Source organism: Oncorhynchus clarkii, chromosome 13, assembly GCF_045791955.1.
Source record: "Oncorhynchus clarkii lewisi isolate Uvic-CL-2024 chromosome 13, UVic_Ocla_1.0, whole genome shotgun sequence".
Taxonomy (NCBI): Eukaryota; Metazoa; Chordata; class Actinopteri; order Salmoniformes; family Salmonidae; genus Oncorhynchus; species Oncorhynchus clarkii.
In genome coordinates this window covers 27,083,241-27,106,528 of record NC_092159.1, presented here as the reverse complement: position 1 = coordinate 27,106,528, position 23,288 = coordinate 27,083,241, and the positions used below count along the sequence as shown (strand labels likewise).

General features: G+C 42.2%; 1 protein-coding gene across 1 annotated transcript in view; it reads right to left on the bottom strand.

Moving 5' to 3' along the window:
- The window catches only part of LOC139424732 (spectrin beta chain, non-erythrocytic 1-like), an 83,860-nt gene that overhangs the window by 5,599 nt on the left and 54,973 nt on the right, over positions 1-23,288 (bottom strand). Inside the window, exons 20-34 of the mRNA XM_071176840.1 lie at positions 21,825-22,088; positions 21,317-21,541; positions 20,736-20,825; positions 19,107-19,385; positions 18,784-18,914; positions 18,220-18,424; positions 17,485-17,859; positions 13,885-14,129; positions 13,403-13,541; positions 12,274-12,358; positions 11,263-11,459; positions 10,657-10,754; positions 4,250-4,304; positions 738-952; positions 386-559 (exon numbers count right to left, since the gene is read on the bottom strand). Of these exons, the coding sequence (XP_071032941.1) occupies positions 386-559; positions 738-952; positions 4,250-4,304; positions 10,657-10,754; positions 11,263-11,459; positions 12,274-12,358; positions 13,403-13,541; positions 13,885-14,129; positions 17,485-17,859; positions 18,220-18,424; positions 18,784-18,914; positions 19,107-19,385; positions 20,736-20,825; positions 21,317-21,541; positions 21,825-22,088 (2,777 nt within the window). The remainder of the gene's footprint in view (positions 1-385; positions 560-737; positions 953-4,249; positions 4,305-10,656; positions 10,755-11,262; positions 11,460-12,273; positions 12,359-13,402; positions 13,542-13,884; positions 14,130-17,484; positions 17,860-18,219; positions 18,425-18,783; positions 18,915-19,106; positions 19,386-20,735; positions 20,826-21,316; positions 21,542-21,824; positions 22,089-23,288) is intronic.

Here is a 23,288-nt window from a genome sequence, read left to right as displayed (position 1 = left end):
CAATTGCCTATAATTTCCACCTGTTGTCTATTCCATTTGCACAACAGCATGTGCAATTTATTGTCAATCAGTGTTGCTTCCTAAGTGGACAGTTTGATTTCACAGAAGTGTGATTGACTTGGAGTTACATTGTGTTGTTTAAGTGTTCCCTTTTTTTTTTGAGCAGTGTATTTCAGATTCAAAAGAGATTCGGATAGCAACATTTGCAAAAAAAAAACATTCTGAAATGGCAGTCATTAAACTGAACTGGTTCTAACAAAATGAATTAGAACATTAAGAAATCTGATTTAGACCGAAGCAGATAGCGTAAAGAAGTGCAACTGAGAGGATCCACTTCTGGGGTGATTCCATGAGAAGAAACATGAACACCACTCAATATTTTTACCTGAGTTTGAAGACATGCTTCTTTTTTTTGTAGTCCATGGCCACATCACACACAGCCCCCATTAGACTGATCGGAATCGCATTATGGTAGGGGATGCCTTGACCAGCACCCTTGTTGTCTTTGTAGAAGCCCATTTCCTGATTGTTGATAACGCAGTACACGTTATGCCATGATCTGAAAAAAAGAGCTTTGTGAGCCTGGGAAAAAAGTCATTGTGAGCCTGGGATGTATTGTACAACACAAGTTACCTTCCTTAAAATAATCTATTTACATAAAAAATAAACTGTATAATTAAATGACTTCTTCCAAACAATGCTATTTGGATTCTCTCTTTTGATCCAGTTCACCATACCTGCTTGAGGCCTTCTTGTTGTGTCCCTCCCATTCATGCTTGCGATGCAGGAAGCCCTCCAGCTGAGCCACAGGCGAATCGTGGTTCTGGGTCGGCAACGTGGAGGACAGGCTGCCCTTGACCCGCCGGTCGGCTGTGGGTGAGGGAATGGGGCTCGGGTCCTTTGAGTTCTGTTCCGCCACTCCATTCATGATCTCAACTCTATCCAAGCCGTTCTGTGTGTGAGAGAGAGAGAGAGAGAGCCCAATCATTTCCCCAATCATGCCTTAAAACTAGAGTATGCAACGCTAATAGCGCTTTTGGTTTCTGAATTGTATTTGGACAAAGAATGTTGTGATTGAGTAGGCCTCTTGTTGCCTCGGGCTGTGATTGAGCCCTAGACCTGTTGGAGTGTTGGAACACTGAACGCTGAGCCAGGAGCTTCTGTCTACATCCAAGGAGCCTGTGCGCATGGACTACTCGTCGGCTGTGAACGGAGAAGCGTAATAAGCCATGTAAGTCATTAGAGCAGCCTCGAATGATGCCGACTTCTAAACTATAATTTCACCTTCCAGAAATGAGCCCTATATGACATATTGGTCCATATTAATAGCAAAAGGCATTATCACCTGATGTAGTCCACCTGATCATTGGTGTAAAGTACTTAAGTAAAAATACTTTATAGTACTAAACTCTGCAAAAAAGAAATGTCCTCTCACTGTCAACTGCGTTTATTTTCAGCAAACTTAACATGTGTAAATATTTGTATGACCATAACAAGATTCAACAACTGAGACAAACTGAACAAGTTCCACAGACATGTGACTAACAGAAATGGAATAATGTGTCCCTGAACAAAGGTGGGGGGGGGGTCAAAATCAAAAGTAACAGTCAGTATCTGGTGTGGCCACCAGCTGCATTAAGTACTGCAGTGCATCTCCTCCTCGTGGACTGCACCAGATTTGCTGTGAGATGTTACCCCACTCTTCCACCAAGGCACCTGCAAGTTCTCTGACATTTCTGGGGGGAAAGGCCCTAGCCCTCACTCTCCGATCCAACACGTCCCAGATGTGCTCAATGGGATTGAGATCCGGGCTCTTCGCTGGCCATTGCAGAACACTGACATTCCTGTCTTGTAAGAAATCACGCACAGAATGAGCAGTACGGCTGGTGGCATTGTCATGCAGGAGGGTCATGTTAGGATGAGCCTGCAGCGGAAGGGTAGTCTCTGACCACACTCATTGGGTTGCCGGCCAGCCTGTCCTCTCACAGCCCTTTGTCTCTTGTTTCTAGGCCCACCCCTCTGTCCCGTCTTATTGATGGCCAACCGGCGTACACGGGGAGGTGCTTCCCGAAGGTTCGACAGCGGGGCAGGGGATTCCAGTCCTTGGTTGACTGGGAGGGTTATGGCCTGGAGGAGAGGTGCTGGTCCCCGCTAGGGGCATCCTGGCCTCATAGCTGAGTTCCAACGCTGGCACCCCAGTCAACCAGGTATGCACCCAGGTAGGACGCCAGGTAGCGCCCCTGGAGGGGGTGGGGTACTGTTACACCTTGGTCTGTTTCACATGTCTCTGTTCTTGTCTCCACCCCCCCTCCAGGTGTCGCCCATCTTCCCCATGATCCCCAGTGTACTTATACCTGTTGTTTTTGTATGTTGCCAGTTTGTTTTGTTTGTCAAGCCTACCAGTGTTTTTCCTCTTGCTCCTGTCTTTTTCTAGTTCCTGTTTGCTAGTTTCCCCGGTTTTGACCATTCTGCCTGCCCTGACCCTGACTGCCATTCTGTACCTTGTCACACCACCCTGGATTATTGACCTCTGCCTGCCCTGACCTCGAGACTGCCTGCCCGTTCTGTACTTTATGGACTCTGATCTGGATTACTGACCTCTGCCTGCCCTTGACCTGTCGTTTTGCTTGCCCCATGTACTAGTAATAAACATTTGTTACTTTGACACTGTCTGCATCTGGGTCTTCTCCTGAAATGTAATAAAATGCCTGGGTTACATGCATGGAAGTGTATTTGAGTTTTAAAATACATACCAAGTCTATTTCCTAATACATTCCAATAATCAACGACTTGTCTTAAAAATAACATTTAAAATTATAAATATTTACTTTGGAATGTCTTTAAAAGTAATTAAATTACCCTAAATAGTATTTGAACCCTGGTCTGTACTGGTATCACCATACCAATGATGTCTATTTGTATTTATTATGGATCCCCATTATCTCTTCCTGGGGTCCAGCAAAATGAAGGCAGTTATACAATTTTAAAAACATTACAATACATTCACAGATTTCACAACACACCGTCTGCCCTCAGGCCCCTACTCCACCACTACCACATATCTACAATACAAAATTGATGTGTACGTGTGTGTATAGTGTGTATGTTATCATGTGTATGCATGCGTCTCTGTACATGTTTGTGTTGCTTCACAGTTCCATAAGGTGTATTTTTATCTGTTTCTTTAAATCAAATTTTACTGCTTGCATCAGTTACTTGATGTGGAATAGAGTTCCATGTAGTCATGGCTCTATTTAGTACTGTGCACCTCCCATAGTCTGTTCTGGACTTGGGGACTGTGAAGAGACCTCTTGTGGCATGCCTTGTGGGGTATGCATAGGTGTCCGAGCTGTGCGCCAGTAGTTCAAAAACAGACAGCTCGGTGCATTCAACATGTCACCTCTTATAAATACAAGTAATGATGAAGTCAATCCCTCCTCCGCTTTGAGCCAGGAGAGATTGACAAGCAATCTCTGCTGCCCTGTTTTGAGCTAATTGCTAAGTCCCGGTTTATGGCACCTGACCACACGACTTAACAGTAGTCCAGGTGCGACAAAACTAGGGCCAGTAGGATCTGCCTTGTTGACAGTGCTGTTAAGAAGGTTGAGCAGCAGCGCTTTACTATGGACAGACTTCTCCCCATCTTAGCTACTGTTGTATCAATATGTTTTGACAATGACAGTTTACAATCCAAGGTTACTCCAAGCAGTTTAGTCAACTCAACTTGCTAAATTTCCACATCATTTATTACAAGATTTGGTTGAGGTTTAGGGTTTAGTGAATGATTTGTCCCAAATACAATTCTTTTAGTTTTAGAAATATGTGACAGGCATGCACAAGCAGGAATTGCTGCTTCATTGTTCTACATATGCTTGGGTCTTAGTTTGTTGTTAGTAGTGATTGAAAAAGTACTGGAATGACAGGGTAGCGCAGGACAAAATGCAGATTAACCTACATAAGAGGTGGCCTTGACACCAGTGGGGTCATGCACCAACATTAATTATTATTATAATTTGAAGAGGCATTTCATTTAATTTAATTTATATTTCATACATAAAATATTTCAATATATTAATATTCATTCTTCAGCTTTAATGCAATTATGTTTTCTGGGAAACGCCTCAGATGCAAACAATGCACCTTAGGTGAGATTTAACAATGTAATGCTCTGAGAAGTAAGGCCCTAGTCAGTCTATTGACCCTAAAAGCTGGCATATTTTTGGTGGTAAACTTTGGAGCAGTGACTTACCTGTGGAGAATCCTGGTCTGAAGCCAGTCCGTTCTGCAGTCCGTTCTCTACTCCACTGTGGAGAATATAAAGTAGAAAGGGATAATCAGGAAGCGAGTCAATGAAGATGAGTAAGTGTCCATGAGCTACCTAACAACTTGCCTGTGGCGATTTTCATCGCTAACTTAATTTACTTGAAAGAGTCACAATTGTTTGATGAGTGCACATGTTGGTTCTTTGCCCTAGCACTACAAAGATTATTCAAATAATCTAATCTTAATGATGAGTTGATTATTTCAATCAACTGTGTGGTGCTAGGGCAAAAACCTAAACGTTAACCCCCTGGGGTCCCCATGACAGAGTTTGGGAAACACTGAAATACGTAAAAGGAAGCACTTTGTTATTCTACGATTGGAATAAGTGTGGGAGTGGAATGAGTCTGGGTCTTTGAGATAAGTAACATACTACATTAGCTATGATGGCTTTGGGAAACAGACCCTTGTTTCTTTACCAACACCGCTACTAGGGCGGTGGCAGTTACAACATTTTGTCAGCCAGTGATTGTCAAGGAAATAACTGGTCTCACGGTAATTGACCATTCATCTCCTGGGTTTCACACATAGCCTACAAGCTAACAATGCAGACCTTCAGAACATCTACATTTTAAAAAGTCTAATAAATCCATGTAATATAGCCTACACCTTCACAATAAATCCATTATTTATTGTAGACAGGTCTAAAGAAGCTTGATACGAAGAAAGTGTAGTCTATTTCAGAAGAACATAATAACATACTCTGATATGTCCTTATGTTAGGTCCTGATCTGGCTATGCCAAATGGCTGTGGGCTACACTAGTTCATTTAACAGACAAGATTTGTTTAGAATTCTGTGACATTATTGTATTTTATTTTATAGTATGAAGAACACAATTGAACAAAGCTGAATAAAATCTAAATATCATTTCCAAAACGATTTGAGGGAGTGCGCACATTTGGCTATTCTGTATTGAGCGATTAGCAAAGAAATAGGTACTCCTATATGCTTCATTTAGAGTTATTAATGTAACTTTAGTTGTTCTAGAAACGTTGGGCTATATGTTTTGATGTTTAATACATTGTAAGGCTGCATGATGCGACTCCAATGATGATTTGAAAACAGTAGCATGAGCTCTGCTTAGTTTTTTTGCACAGGCTGTAAACACTTCATTAGTCTTTCATTCACAATTTGACAAGCACCTGATAATGCCTCGATTTCACTGTGGCATCCCATTTGTGGCCGTAATGCACTCTAAAAAAATCCATGCCTTTTGGGGCCAGTGGCCAGAGTGCTGTGTTGTGCCCTTCTCCCTGAGTGCTGCATTGTGCCCTTCTCCCTGAGTGCTGCGTTGCGCCCATCTCCCTGAGTGCCACCCATCTCCCTGAGTGCTGTGTTGTGCCCATCTCCCGGAGTGCTGCGCGCTCCTAAACACCTATCACTCACATGGCTCTCCATCACATGATCAGGTCTTTCTCACAGGCTACAAGTGAAGACAGACACATCGGGGACGCATCCTAATCCAATTCTGAGGTGCATAATTGAAGATATTGGAAGAACTGTCCACATTTACTTTTCATTAGCCAACAAGATGAGTAGGCCTAACGAGCAGCAAAAGCACTAGCCTTTGTCAATCTACTATCCGCATAGTACAAAAGTCGACATATTCTATTCTGTGCGAGAAATAAATATTCCAAACATAGTCTGGGACAGTTGTGGGATGCAATAGATTGCAAATTAATACAACCACTAGCATCAAAACATTATTTTACGCAATTTGGCAAACGCAACAGATCAGAACATTTAGCTTAAAATGTTAATAAACTATTAGGTGATTTCTTCACATTATAAGCACAGCAATGTACACATGGCAGTAGGCTATAAGCGCGAATGTTCCATTAGCGGGAAAACACCATTATAAAAAAAACATTATTAAAAAGGTGCATTTTTTAGGTGAAATGATCTACCCCAAACTTGAAACTCACGTGCTGTTTATGCATGCCAGTTAGGCTCTTAACGCCTTGTAAAGCGGATTAACGTGTTTAATTTTAAGAAGTTATTTGGCCACTTTAATTGTGATACTAACCTTATCAAAACATATAGGCATATGGGCTAGGCTACATAAGGTGTGTGACTACGATTAGAAAAAAAATGCAGTTTCTTATGCTGGGCATGATTCACAAGTGATAATATATCATTCACAAGTGACAGGCTAATATTGTCACCCATCAGACTATTCTTAATTGAATCTTATCTTTACATATACAGTTGAAGTCAGAAGTTTACATACACTTAGGTTGGAGTCATTTAAACTTGTTTTTCAATCACTCCACAAATTTCGTGTTAAGTATAGTTTTGGAAAGTCGGTTAGGACATCTACTTTGCGCAGGACACAAGTAATTTTTCCAACAATTGTTTACAGACAGATTATTTCACTTATAATTCACTGTATCACAGAAGTTTACATACACTAAGTTGACTGTGCCTTTAAACAACTCGGAAAATTCCAGAAAATTATGTCATGGCTTTAGAAGCTTCCGTTAGGCTAATTGACATCATTTGAGTCAATTGTCAATTCAAATCTTGGGCCGACTCTCTTCTCTGTATACATCAATGATGTCGCTCTTGCTGCTGGTGATTCTCTGATCCACCTCTACGCAGCTGACACCATTCTGTATACCTCTGGCCCTTCTTTGGACACTGTGCTAACTAACCTCCAGACGAGCTTCAACACCATACAACACTCCTTCCGTGGCCTCCAACTGCTCTTAAATGCTAGTAAAACTAAATGCATGCTCTTCAACCGATCGCTGCCAGCACCTGCCCGCCCATCCAGCATCACTACTCTGGACGGTTCTGACCTAGAATATGTGGACAACAACAAATACCTAAGTGTCTGATTAGACTGTAAACTCTCTTTCCAGAGCCACATTAAGCATCTCCAATCCAAAATGAAATCTAGAATCGGCTTCCTATTTCGAAACAAAGGATCCTTCACTCATGCTGCCAAACATACCCTCGTAAAACTGACTATGCTACCGATCCTCGACTTCGGCGATGTCATTTTTAAAATAGCCTCCAACACTCTACTCAACAAATTGGATGCAGTCTATCACAGTGCCATCCGTTTTGTCACCAAAGCCCCATATACTACCCACCACTGCGACCTGTGTGCTCTCGTTGGCTGGTCCTCACTTCATACTCGTCGCCAAACCCACTGGCTCCAGGTCATCTACAAGTCTTTGCTAGGTAAAGCTCCGCCTTATCTCAATTCACTGGTCACCATAGCAGCACCCACCCGCAGCACATGCTCCAGCAGGTATATTTCACTGGTCACCCCCAAAGCCAATTCGTCCTTTGGCCGCCTTTCCTTTCAGTTCTGCTGCCAATGACTGGAACGAATTGCAAAAATCGCTGAAGCTGGAGACTCATATCTCCCTCACTAACTTCAAGCACCAGCTGTCAGAGCAGCTCACAGATCATTTCACCTGTACATAGCCCATCTGTAAATAGCCCATCCAACTACCTCATCCCCATACTGTATTTATTTATTTAGCTCCTTTGCACCCCAGTATCTCTACTTGCACATTCATCTTCTGCACATCTACCACTCCAGTGTTTTAATTGCTATATTGTAATTACCTCGCCACTATAGCCTATTTTATTATCTTACCTCATTTGCACACACTTCTTAATTGTCCCTACTGTATTATTGACTGTATGTTTGTTTATTCCATGTGCAACTCTGTGTTGTTGTATATGTCGAACTGCTTTGCTTTATCTTGGCCATGTCGCAGTTGTAAATAAGAACTTTTTCTCAACTAGCCTACCTGGTTAAATAAAGGTGAAATAAAAATATAACAAATTGGAGGTGTACCTGTGGATGTATTTCCAGGCATACCTTCAAACTCAGTGCCTCTTTGCTTTACATCACGTGAAAATCAAAATAAATCAGCCAAGACCTCAGATAAAAAAATTGTAGACCTCTACAAGTCTGGTTCATCCTTAGGAGCAATTTCCAAATGCCTGAAGGTACCACGTTCATCTGTACAAACAATAGTATGCAAGTATAAACACCATGGGACCATGCAGCCGTCATACCGCTCAGGAGGAGACGCGTTCTGCCTCCTAGAGATGAACGTACTTGGGTGCGAAATGTACAAATCAACAGCAAAGGACCTTGTGAAGATGCTGGAGGAAACAGGTACAAAAGTAGCTATATCCACAGTAAAACAAGTCCTATATCGACATATCCAAAACCACCATAAAAACGCCAGAGTATGGTTTGCAACTGCACATGGGGACAAAGATTGTACTTTTTGGAGAAATGTCCTCTGGTCTGATGAAACAAAAATAGAACTGTTTGATCATAATGACCATTGTTATGTTTGAAGGGAAACGAGGGAGGCTTGCAATCCGAAGAACACCATCCTAACCGTGAAGCACGGGGGTGGCAGCATCATGTTGTGGGGGTGCTTTGCTGCAGGAGGAACTGGTGCACTTCACAAAATAGATGGCATCATGACGGAGGAAAATTATGTGGATATATTGAAGCAACAATCAGTCAGGAAATTAAAGCTTGGTCGCAAATGTGTCTTCCAAATGGACAATGACCCCAAGCATACTTCCAAAGTTGTGGCAAAATAGGGCTGTCCCGCTACCGGGACACCTGTCGACAACTTCCGGTGAAATTGGAGGGCGCGCAATTCAATTAAATAATCATAAGAATTATGGATATTAAACATTTAGGTACATACCAGTGTCTTATATCGGTTAAAAGCTTAAGTTCTTGTAATCTAACTGTACTGTCAGATTTACAATAGGCTTTACAGCGAAAGCATGCCATGTGATTGTTTGAGGATGGCGCCCCACATCAACATATTGTTCCACTGGCACAGGCTTCATAAAATCACAAATAGCGATTAAATATTAAATCTTCCTCTGATTTGCAATCCAAATGGTCCCAGCTATAAAATGTAGTGTCGTTTTGTTAGATAAAATCCTTCTTTATATCCCAAAAAGTCTGTTTAGTTGGCGCCATCGATTTGAGTAATCCACTCGTTCAACAAGCAGAGAAAGGAATCCAAAAATCTACCGCTAAACTTTGTTAAAACAAGTCAAAATACATTCTCAGGTACCCTAAAATGTAATCAAACTATAATATTTCATACGGAAAGAACTATGTTCAATAGGAAAACGATATTAGCAGATGCGCGTCCTCTTCGTCGCACACGCACAGACTGATTTCCAACTCTGAGTCCCAGTACTAAAACTCGTACTTCTTCCTTGTTTGGGAAGAAACAAGCCTGAAACCTTGAACAAAGACTGTTGACATCTAGTGGAAGCCATAGTAATTGCAATCTGGGAGCTGAATTTGGATATGCCCATATTCTTTCCATTGTAAGAGCATGAGCTCTAAAAAAATAAATAATAATAATCTGGTTGGTTTTTCTTTGGATTTTCTCCTCCCATACTTATTGTGCTATAGTCTCATACATTATTATAACATTTCTACAAAATTCAAAGTGTTTTATATCCACTGGTACCAATTATACGCATATCCTGGATTCTGGGCCTGAGTAACAGGCAGTTTACTTTGTGCAAGTCAGTCAGACAGGAAGTGGAGAAAAATAGACCCTAGCCTGAAATAGTGTTAAGGACAACAAAATCAGGGTATTGGAGTGGCCATCACAAAGCCCTGACCTCAATCCTTTCGAGAATTTGTGGGCAGAACTGAAAAAGCGTGTGAGAGCAAATTAGGCCTACAAACCTCAGTAACACCAGCTCTGTCAGGGGGAATGGGCCAAAATTCACCCAACTTATTGTGGGAAGCTTGTGGAAGGCTACCCAAAGTGTTTGACCCAAATTAAACAATTTAAAGGCAATGCTACCAAATACTAATTGAGTGTATGTAAACTTCTAACCCACAGGGAATGTGATAAAATAACTAAAAGCTGAATTCTCTCTTCTATTATTCTGACATTTCACATTCTTAAAATAAAGTGGTGATCCTAACTGACCTAAGACAGGGAATTTCTACTAGGATTAAATGTCAGTAATTGTGAAAAACTGAGTTTAAATGTATTTGGCTAAGGTGTATGTAAACTTCCGACTTCAACTGTACTAAATAATATATGTGTGATTTTTATTAAATATAGAAATTACCATTATCATGCACCTGTCTCAAAACAGGTAGCGGGAAAAAATACAAGTCATCTATGCACTTAAATAACGAATGGAGGACGGGAAAAAATACAAGTTATCTATGCACTTAAATAACGAATGGAGGACGCTTTTCCCTTTGTTCATTTTCATGCCAGCCAGGTAAGCTATACTCCTGTTGTAAAGATAAACAATAAACAAGATAAGCAACAGCCCTAACCGCTACACTTACCTCTGCCGTGGTGAGTCCTGCGCCGGTAAAGGCTCCGGCGAAGGGGGTTTTCGCATTCTCTCTTCCTCTTGCTGTCTTCTCACTTCCAATAACTCCAACTGGAAGAACAAGACACAACGGAACCTCAGTCTCATTTTACCACCTTTATCTGAGTAAATTTGGCAATGCCACCTTCAAAGAGTGATGGGTCACACTTCAATTTTAAAGTTTGTTATTTACCTGGGACTTAAAGACGTGAAAAATGGTAGCTAATTTAATTACCTAATGATTACATTGTAGTTTCTTTGGGATTCATTGGAACATGCAAAACATTGTACCAATTATTACCAATTATGTTGAATTCTTTGAACTTACATTTTCATGAAATATTGGGTAAATACTGTAATGACATGCAGTTAACACTAGGTGTCAATGTTAGTATGTGAACTTAAATAACTGACTAGCACAAGATAGCTCACTAAACAATGTTTTATGAACATTACAAATACCCACTTGAATAGAACTGAAAAAGTAACTGTCTATGAGTAAGACTAATGTCTAAGAATAATTTTATCATAAACATTCATGACACGTCACAGAAAAATTGCAAACTGTCAAAACACTCACCGTAGTCAACCTCTCCAGTGCTGAGAAGCGCTCCTCCCAAGTAGCGGCCGACTTCTCAAAAGCCTCGTGCCTCTTGATCAGTTTCTCCACTTCGTCCACGCTCTGCCCCAACTCCGGGCCAAACAGGTATGGTTCCTGTCCCAGCAGCCACGCCTCTGCCACCCCTGCATCCCTCCCAAACTGGTGAACTTCCAAAACTAGACCATGCAGAGCAAAGAGAAGAAAGTCAACAGGGAAAACATCTGCTTCATCTGACCACTTTTTTATAGACCTAGTCACTGGTGCTTTCTGCTTTAATTTTTGCTTGTAAGCAGGAATCAGGAGGACAGCATTATGGGCGAGGGAGGGCGAGGGAGAGCTTTGTAAACGTGTGTGGAGTAAAGGTGGTCTAGAATTTTTTTTCCCTCTGGTTGCACATTTAACATGCTGATAGAAATGAGGTAAAACTGATTTAAGTTTCCCCGCATTAAATTCCCCGGCCACTAGGTATTTTATACATAGATTCCATGCAATGATGTGTATAAACCCTGGATTGGTTTTGCTACGTAATGGCCAATGTGAGGCTTTGAAGCCAATTCTAGGACAAAATTACATGTATTTAAGTATGTCTTTGTTATGGGGACAGTAACATTAGTACTCTACCCCAAAAATGTTTTTAAGTCATATTTATATATATATATATATATATATATTTATTTCTTTCATGTTCAGTTCAGATAATATATTTTTTTAAGTAAGCATAAGGTGTCTGTAATAGAATAGACTTCCAAAATATTTTTTTAAATGGAGGGAGGAAGAGTACCAAAATGGCTGCTCGGTGGCTTCAAAACAGTGCCCTGTCAGTCATCTAGGGTTAATACATGTAATTAATTGCATGTCATAATACATTGACAAATTACGTTGAAACAACGTTCATTGAATCAGCTTGGTGCCCAATAGGGCGGGATATGCCCAACTAGTGACAAGATTCCATCCAATAGCATGTGGGAAAGTATGAACAAAAATCCTTACTCAGTCTTAACCACTCCCGTCGGTCCTCCCACTTGTCAATCATGTCTTTCCTCTTGTCCATCAGCTGTAGTAATTTATCTTTGATCTAAACAGAGGACAGAGCAGCAAATTATTATATTTTAACATTGGGTATCATCACATACAAACAATGCAATACACTAAAACCTGAAGAGGCTACGATGCAGTATGGTCATTCCACAAAATGAGTGCCTTTGATATTTTAAGAAATGGTGCCCTTTAATAAATCCGATTTTTATATCAATAAAGACATGCTAAAGTGCGAAGATTCAAAAACTTTGACGTCCCTCATTGCACCCTCTGTGACTTCCAGGAACCCACTTCACCCCAACATTTCTCTAGGTTTTCACCATCATTGTAAATCCCCAGTTATTTGTTTTATTCACAAAGCCATTTCTGAAGATGATTATTTATTTAATATGATTAGTGATTCCTTTTAAAGGTAAAAAAACAACAACCTGTCTCTCATTTGAAGGTCAACCCTGTTATGTGAACTGAACTCTCGTTTTAATATGGCGAAACTATTCCTTAAAAAAAATACAAATCAAAAGAAACATTGAACATCTGAACAGTCAAATCATACTGTAAAAAGCAGGTGAGATGGATCTACTCTTTTTGGGCATTTTCTGGTGTTTTGTGGTGGGAATCTGAGTGGGTCGACCATAACATGTCAACCATGTTAAATATTTTTTATGAAACTTGCATTCAATTGCACATAACAAGCTTCAATTTCCCCCGTCACAAGGGATTTATGGCTGATTTAAGACGAAATAGTCAACCCTGTTCTGGTCAACACTGTTACTTTATTTGGCAGTTAATATACACTGTTGTAGTTTTTTTCATTTAACCTGTTGAGATGTATAAATATGTTTTTTATTAAGTTGAACATGTACTCTTTATGACAGAATGTTAAAATTAGGTGAAATCAAAAGTTTATTTTCACCAAGTTACACATCTCAAAAGGCACCAAAGTGGTGAAACGACCCAGTAACATAGGGCTGTCAAATTAATTTACCCAAATGGACCATTTCATTGAGAAAGAGCAGTGGTCCTCAAATGGCTCATGGGCTGCCCTGCAGTAGCATAGCATTGGTTTGGCAATGGAACGTACCTCCTCTGATGCATAGTGCTTTCTGGCTAGCAGAGACTTGCCCAACTCAATGCAGGCGGTGAAGCTGTCATTGCGGGCATCGATCTCAGCCTTGATACCCTGGTGGTTGTTCATCAACAACTCCACAGAGGACACGTCCCTGTGCAGAGAAAGAAAAATATGCATGCACGCAGACAGGTGCGCGCACACACACACACACACACACACACACACACACACACACACACACACACACACACACACACACACACACACACAGGCGCACACACACACACACAGGCGCACACACACACACACAGGCACGCACACACACACAGGCACGCACACAGGCGCACACACACACACACACACACACACACACACACACACCAGGATATCAGTATACAAACCTAAGATTGGAATAGGAATTTCAGTTTACCTCCTGAATTGATTGAATTGAAATGGAACTGACCCCCACCTAGCTAAGTACAATAATAATTTACCTTGGATTCTCCTGGGCTTCGATGAGACGGATGACGGCCTCCATCCACAGCATGAGATCGCGCACCATGCTGAAGAAGTTAAATTTGTCACCCGTGTCCAGGAGGTGGCCTCTGCGGACATCGCAGGACTCCAGCAGGGTATTCCAGGCCTCCAGCACCTCGCTCTCCCTCCGCTGGATGTCGTCTGCCTTGTCGCCGGCGTAGGCTGACTGGAGGCGGACGGCATCCTCCTGCAGCTGCCTCACCTGAAGGTCCAAGCACAAGTCGCTTCAATGCATTTTATTCTACAATTACACTACCTTTTGCTGCCTGGTATTTACATGAAATGACAGGCTATATGTAATTAACAGGTTAATAATTACTAGTGATGTGCACCGATATGGAAAATCTATATTGATATTGGTAAAAAAATTCAATAACCGATACCATAGCGGTTTTATGAACAACATTGTGTGATTGTTTAATTTTCTGTTCATTTCCATGGCTTTGTGAAGCTCAGACAACTGCTTTCTTATTGCCTTTTGGGATTGCCATCTGGGGGCCAGTTTGAATACAATGGGAAGCCAGTTGGTGACCCATCAGCAGGCAGTTAAGTACAGCGCATTCTGAAAGTATTCAGACTAGAGGTCGACCGATTATGATTTTTCAACGCTGATACCGATACCGATTATTGGAGGACCAAAAAAGCCGATACCGATTAATTGTCCGATTAAATTTTTTAAAATTTGTAATAATGACAATTACAACAATACTGAATGAACACTTATTTTAACTTAATATAATACATCAATAAAATCTATTTATCCTCAAGTAAATAATGAAACATGTTCAATTTGGTTTAAATAATGCAAAAACAAAGTGTTGGAGAAGAAAGTAAAAGTGCAATATGTGCTATGTAAGAAAGCTAACATTTCAGTTCCTTGCTCAGAACATGAGAACATATGAAAGCTGGTGGTTCCTTTTATTAACATGAGTCTTCAATATTCCCAGGTAAGAAGTTTTAGGTTGTAGTTATTGTAGGAACTATAGAACTATTTCCCTTTATACCATTTGTATTTCATTAACCTTTGACTATTGGATGTTCTTATAGGCACTTTAGTATTGCCAGTGTAACAGTATAGCTTCCATCCCTCTCCTCGCTCCTCCCTGGGCTGGTATATATAAATATATACCAGCAACACAACGACAACAGCCACCATCGAAGCAGCGTTACCCATGCAGAGCAAGGGAAACAACCACCCCAAGGCTCAGAGCGAGTGACGTTTGAAACGCTATTAGCGTGTGCTAACTAGCTAGCCATTTCACTTCGGTTACACAAGCCTCATCTCGGGAGTTGATAGGCTTGAAGTCATAAACAGCGCAATGCTTGACGCACAACGAAGAGCTGCTGACAAAACGCACGAAAGTGCTGTTTGAATGAATGTTTACGCGCCTGCTTCTGCCTACCAATGCTCAGTCAGATACTTAGATACTTGTATGCTCAGTCAGATTATATGCAATATCTAGTATCTAGTAATATCATCAACCATGTGTAGTTAACTAGTGATTATTGTTTTTTATAAGATAAGTTTAATGCTAGCTAGCAACTTACCTTGGCCTTACTGCATTCGCGTAACAGGCAGTCTCCTTGTGGAGTGCAACGAGAGAGAGGCAGGTCGTTATTGCGACCTAGTTACTAGTTAACTGTAGGGTTGCAAGATTGGATCCCCCGAGCTGACAATGTGAAAATATGTCATTCTGCCACTGAACGAAGCAGTTAACCCACTGACTAACTGACTTGCCTAGTTAAAAAAAGGTATAAAAAAATATAGATCTATTTTTTATTTTAAAAATCTGCAAATCGGCGGCGCCCAAAAATACCGATTTTCGATTGTAATGAAAACTTGAAATCGGCCCTAATTTATCGGCCATTCCGATTAATCGGTCGACCTCTAATTCAGACCCCTTGACTTTTTCCAAATTTCGTTACAGCCTTATTCTAAAATGGATTCAATACATTTACCTCATCAATCTACACACAATACCTGATAATGACAAAGCAGAAACACTTTATTTACATAAGTATTCAGACCCTTTAATATGAGACTCAAAATTTCCATTGATCATCCTTGAAATGTTTCTATAACTTGATTGGAATCGACCTGTGGTAAATTCAATTGATGGGACATGATTTGGAAAGGCACACAACTGTCTTTATAAGGTCCCACAGTTGACAGTGCATGTCAGAGCAAAAACCAAGCCATGAGATCCCCAAAAAATTCTTAGAGCTCCAAGACAGGATTGTGTCGAGGCACAGATCTGGGGAAGGGTACCAAAAAATGTCTGTAGCATTGAACACAGTGGCCTCCATCATTCTTAAATGGAAGAAGTTTATAACCACCAAGACTCTTCCTAGAGCTGGCCGCCCGGCCAAACTGAGCAATCGGGGGAGAAGAGCCTTGGTCAGGGAGGTGACCAAGAACTCGATGGTCACTCTGACAGAGCACCAGAGTTCCTCTATGGAGATGGGAGAGCTTCCAGAAGGACAACCATCTCTGCAGCACTCCACCAATCACCAATCATCAGCCTTTATGGTAGAGTGGCCAGACGGAAGTCACTCCTCAGTAAAAGGAACATGACAGCCCGTTTGGAGTTTGCCAAAAGGCACCTAAAAACTCCCAGACCATGAGAAACAATATTCTCTGATCTGATGAAAATAAGATTGAACTCTTTTGCCTGAATGCCAAGTGTCACGTCTGGAGGAAACCTGGCACCATCCCTACAGTGAAGCATGGTATTCAGTGGCAGGGACTGGGAGACTAGTCAGGATCAAGGGAACGCTGAACGGAGCAAAGTACAGAGAGATCCTTGATGAAAACCTGTTCCAGAGAGTTCAGGACCTCAGACTGGGCGAAGGTTCACCTTCCAACAGGACAATAACCCTAAGCACACAACTAAGACAACGCAGGAGTGGCTTCGGGACAAGTCTCTGAATGTCCTTTGAGTGGTCCAGCCAGAGCCCGGACTTGAACCCGATCGAACATCTCTGGAGAGACCTGAAAATAGCTGTGCAGTAATGCTCCCCATCCAACCTGACAGCTGGAGAGGATTTGTAGAGAAGAATTGGAGAAACCCCCTAAATACAGGTGTGCCTAGCCTGCAGCGTCATACCCAAGAAGACTCGAGGCTGTAATCGCTGACAAAGATGCTTCAACAAAGGACTGAGTCAAGGGTCTGAATACTTATATAAATGTCATATTTCTATTTTCTAAAAAACTGTTTTTGCTTTGTCATTATGGGGCATTGTGTGTAGATTGATGAGGGGAAAAAACGATTTAATCCATTTTAGAATAAGGCTGAAACGTAACAAATGTGGAAAAAGTCAAGGGGGCTGAATACTTTCCGAATGCACTCTATGCTAAGTTGAGAGCCTGTGAGAGGGTTTTGTGTCTGCAAGAACAGTCATGTTTCCTCTTTTGCATAATAGTGTAGGTTATCAATATCAATATTACATTGAATGATCGATATTGGTGCCCACCACTAATAATAACATGAGAGTTCATTTTCCGCAGTGCAGTGATCTGGTGAAGTGAGCAACAGGGAGATATTAGCTATATCTACCTGTGTTCCTAGGGCCTGGATGTCGTGCTCGAAGGTGGTGTGCATCCGCTGCAGTGTCTCCACCGTGTTCTGGTCACGTCCCACCTCCTCGGGAAGCTTCTTGTGTTTGTCCATGATGCGGCCCAGGATCTCCTTGGCGTCGTGGTAGAACTTGTGTAGCTCGTAAGAGGCGGCCAGTATCTGCGTGCGCGTGTCGATGAGCTCCAGCAGGTCAGCCCAGGCCTCGTTGAGGCCGTCCTTCCACTCAGCCACCGTGGCGGCATCTGCGTGGCCCGCATTAATCAGCTCGTCGGACAGGCGGTTGACGGCATCCACACGCTCCTGGCCGATGTTGCCTGTGTCACGGGAAAACTCCCGGAAGCGCTCCTGGAGCATCTGTGGATGGATAGATGGATGAGAGGAGAAGAATGAGGACCTTTAACACAAATATACATTGTACTGCCCTGTCTTACCTACTAAAAGATAATGGCGGTATCAAATGGGCAGTACTGAAATCAGTCTATGGCCATGTTACAGACTGTTTGCAAAGCACAAAGCACACAACACCTGGATAAGTGTCAACCATATCAATATGATACCCAACTGCAATGCAGCATTCAATTATTGGTACTTTAATACAATCATACATTGTGCAATGTGCTGCTTTGCAGATGGTCTGGAATACAGACTGTGTTTTCCTCCCTGACAGCACCAGGAGTGAAAGGGTAGGGTTTGAAGTCAGGTGACGTAGCTTACAGTGACATGCTCGTAGTCTTGTCCCAGCTCGTGAGATCCGGCCACCACCTCCCGCTCGGCAATCCACTGCTCCAAGTCGTCAACCTCGCGGTTGAGCTGGAACAGGCGGAACCTCTCATCCAGTTTGCCCCGCCTCTCCTCAGACAGGTCCTTCATGCCGGCATAGAGCTTGTCCACCTGAGACTGACGCATGCCTATCCTCTCACTGCCCACACAAACAGAAATCAAGACTTCAATGATCAGTGGATGGGTTTAACAAGAGTAATCTTTTTTTGTTTTTGCAAAAAAACATATTCTTGTTCCAGCCCAATACTAACACCCCTGATCAAACTAATAAAAGGGTCATGGTCTGCAATCAAGGCTTTCGTTAGTGAAATCAGGTCTGTTAGGGTTCAGATGAAACAAAAATATGCATACACACCACACTCTGGTCTACTGAATGCTCCACTCATAGAAATACTTTTTCTAGATCGGACATTCATATTCAAGTCAACGTTCCTTGACGGGTGGCAATAATAAGTGACATTCTACTTCAATGGCTTCACTCTGGGCTCTCTCACTGACCTCTCTGTATGTCCTGCAGCTGTCAGGCCTCTGCTGGTCTTGGAGAGCTGATGGACTGTCTCAGCGTAGTCCTCCACCGATTGTTCCACAATCTGGTGCTTCTTTAGCATGGCTACAGAACTCTGCTCATCCTAAGAGGGAAATACACTTGTTTTTAGCGCTTTGGGAATTCTTAGTAGCAACATTATCAATACACACACACACACACACACACACACACACACACACACACACACACACACAATATTCCTCACAATAGGGCACACCCATGGCAAAAATATTATTTGTACAGCACCAAAACACTGTCAATAACACCCTAGTACCTTGGCTTTCTCCTCAGACATCATGTACAACTCCTGCTCGCTCATCCAGGCCTCTGCCTCGGCGGCATCAAAGTAGTACTTCTGGGCGTTGTGGGACTGCTCCAGTCGGGTGTGACGCTTCTCTGTCTCCTCAATCATCAGACCCCACAGCTGTTGCAGGTCAGCCAGGTGCTGGCGGATGGCCTCCACGGCAAGGCTGTCCTCTATCAGCAGGCTCTCGCTCCGCTCGAAAATGTCGTCGAAGCGGGGCTGGTGTCCCTGGATCTCCTTCTGCAAGGTCTGAGAAGGGGATACAATAGTTTTATTGCACATTTCCATGGAAATTCATTTTGTAATGTCAGCAATACATTCAAATACTAGATACACAAAACCAAGAGCACAATACAGTAGATACACTTCAAGTAAGTAAGTAAGCTATGCCTGAACGGCTCAAAGGGCAGGAGCCCTATTTCTGTACGGTACACCCCCTGGAGAAGACACCAATCTATCTACCCTATATCTCAATTAAAACTCAATAAGACAGTGATAGTCTTTGCTATGTATGATATCATTCAATATATTTGTTTAAATATCTTGGTAGGAATAGGATAACAGATCTAGGCAGGCACTATCCAGCCACCTTATCACCAAAACGATCAGCCTCATTGCGTTTAAAAGTTTTGTTGATGCGAGTGGCTGTATTAGGTGGGGATCTATCGCATCCCACAACTCTCCCAGAGTATGTTTGGAATATTTCTTTATTGCACAGAAGGACAAGTTGACCAATAGAATAGGTCAACTTTTGTACTATGGGGGACAGTAGATTGACATAGGATAGTGCTTTTGCTATTCGTTAAGCCTACTCATCTTGTTGGCTGACAAAAAGCAGGCTAAATGTGGACATATTCAATATGCGCCTCGGAATTCACAGTTGTGTCACCGATGTGTCTGTCTTCATTCACTTGTAGCCTACTTCTTGCCTGAGAAAGACCCAATCACGTGATGGGCATTGGCTACATCTGAGAGACACATGTGAGTGAGAGGTGCTACAGAGCACGGATGCTAAACGTGTTTATGCTAATTACCAGGCAATTACCAGTGAGAACAGCAGTTATTTGCTTGACAATCACTGACTGACAAAATTTCATGAACAACACAGCCCTAAACACTGACAATTATAATTTTGCTTATAAATAAGTGCATAAACGTATTCACAACAATAGAATGGTGCTTATTTTGGTCCTAAGTGTGACTTCCTTGTAAAGTGACAGTCACGATCGTCGTAATAACATTCAGACCAAAGCGCAGCGTGATATGGGTTCCACATATTTATTGAAGTGAAACGCGCAAAACAATAAAGAACAATGTGGGGTCAATAAATGTGGGGTCAATGAAGTGCTCACAGGCAACTACACATAAAAAAGATCCCACCAAAACAGAGTGGGGAAATGGCTACCTAAATATTATCCCCAATCAGAGACAACAATAAACAGCTGCCTCTGATTGCGAACCATACCAGGCCAAAATAGAAATGAACAACCTAGATTACCCACCCTAGTGACACCCCAACCTAAACAAAATAGAGAATTAAAAAAAAGCTATGGTCAGGGCGTGACAGACATGTTCAGTACATGAGAAAAATACACATACCTGATTTTTCTTGATAAGCAGTTGAACGGTCTGCAGGTTGTGACCATGCTCTGTGGAGGTTGCAATTGGCATCCTCTCTTCGACCCAAAGCTAAAATGGACAAGCCAAATAGATTATTAAGTTCATTGAATGAAAATACCAGAACAAATAAAGCCTCAGTAGAACATGTGCATGCATGCGCACACACAAGCGTTTGTTTTACTATCCTTGTGGAGACCAAACAATTGATTCCCATTCAAAATCCTATTTTCCCTAACCTAACCTTAACCTAAAATAAATGCCTTAAACTAGATGCCCTACATACTGGTCTTGACGAGAACAAAGACAAATGTTGAGGGAGATTCCCTTCTGTACCGTTCAACCAATCCAGTAAATGTGGAGGAGTTAAGATGGAGTGTCGCTTTGTTAACGTCCCAAAGTTGCGTCACAGGCTCTCTTTACATTTCCCCTGAAAATCAAAAGGTCTCCACTTGTCTGAATTTTCCTTGTTTTACTAAATCGGGAAACCAAAAACACACAAACAAACAAACAAACACACACAGTACACCCCCAGGAGGCAGCTCAATCAACTATCAACTCACTATCTCATCCTCCACGTCGCGGTTGAACTGGTGGATCTCACGGGAGGCCACCAGGAAGTTCTTTCTCTTCCTCAGCGGGTCGAGCAGCTCTTTGAACTTGTGCTCCACCATCTGTCTCTGGCAATCCACCTCCTCTGTGACATTCCCTTCCTGGCTGAGGACCAGTGCCTGGCTCTGCAGCTCCACCACCTCCCTCTGACGGACCTCCACCTGATTCTCCAATATCTAGGGGCCACCAGGGAGAGGGAGGAGAACATTTTGAACACTATGTTTCCCCTAGATGATGTTCCTGGCGGGGCCCAGGCCACTAAGTCAACATCCATGGTTTCTTATCCAAGATTTTCAGATCAGACCAATTGATGCCATACATTTTTTTATTGCTAAAAACCAATTAAAGCCAACTTATTTAAATTATTATTAGTATTAATATCTTGCATTATTATTGTATTAATGCCAACATGATTTATCAATTTTATTACAACGACGCATGCTCCACCATGTACAGTACCTGCTGCTTTTTGAGCAGGATATTGACGCTGGTCAGGTCTTTGCCATAGTCATCAGATTGAATCTGTCCCTCCAGGCCACCCAGCCACTTGTCCAAGTCAGCACAGCTCTGTGTGAACAGCTCGGTCTTGTTGGCGTCAAACAGGCACTGGGCTTTGGTCTGGGTGGTAGACTCCAACACTTCCCACATCTTCTGGAGGGCTGAGAGCTTCTCCTTGACCACCGACTCTGTCTCAGGCTTCTCTAACACCAGCTGCATCCCATCCTGGAGAGGAAAGACTTACAATCACCTTTATTTCCCAAGTACTTTTTACAAGTACCAGGAATTTGACCTAGGGATGTGGTGCTGCCATGCCTTACAGTAACAAAATATACAGTATAAAATAGAAAAAGGTCAAGTTTATGGATAATCTTTGCGTTTCTGCAGTTGTTGAAACACATTTTATGGTCGTGAAACACATTTAGTGCGGTGGGCAGGTACAGTCAGTTAGTTATGGTGGGGTAACCCCATGAGTTTTGGAGTGGGTATAATATGGCAGTTAGTGAGTATAGGGTAGTCATAATCAGCTGGGGAGCTATAGTGGGTACATACACTCAATAGACAGTTTATTAGGTACACCCGTCTAGTACCGGGTTGGACCCCCCTTTGCCTCCTGAACAGCCTGAATTCTTCAGGGCATTCAATAAGGTGTCGGAAACATTCCACAGGGATGTTGGTCCATGCTGACATCACGCAGTTGCTGCAGATTGGACGGCGGTACATTCATGCTGCGAACAGCCCGTTCCGTCTCATCCCAAAGGTACTCTATTGGGTTGGGGTCTGGGGACTGCGCAGGCCACTTAAGCGAACTGAACTCGCTGTCATATTCCAAGCGATGTTCTTCCACTCCTCAATTGTACAGTGTTGGTCATCTCGTGCCCACTGGAGCCACTTCGTCTTGTTTTTAGCTGATAGGAGTGGAACCCGGTGTGGTCGTCTGCTGCAATAGCCCATCCGTGACAAGGATCAACGAGTTCCGAGATGCCGTTCTGCACACCACTGTTGTACTGCGCCGTTATTTGTCTGTTTGTGCCCCAACTGTTAGCTTGCACGATTCTGGCCATTCTCCTTTGACCTCTCTCATTAACAAGCTATTTTCGCTATACAAGTTATCCATTTTCGTGAATGGGGTGGTGTACCTAATAAGAAGTGAGTTGAATATTTTACATAAAGTAATGCTAAATGAAATTGTGACAGTAAGTGTGGGGTTCTTGATGTGGCATCTAGGGTTCTTCAGAATTCTTAAAGGTTCTTGAAACGTAATGAAGCCTGCAGAAAATTGGCCTGTGTTTATTTTTCAGTGTAACATTTTTAGTGTTGACACTGTAAAGAGTTAAATTAACACTCAGTGGTGTAAAATAACCCCACTGTTGGTGTTAATAACCAGAGTTGAAAAAACCCACAGTTATCATTTTCATATTTCCC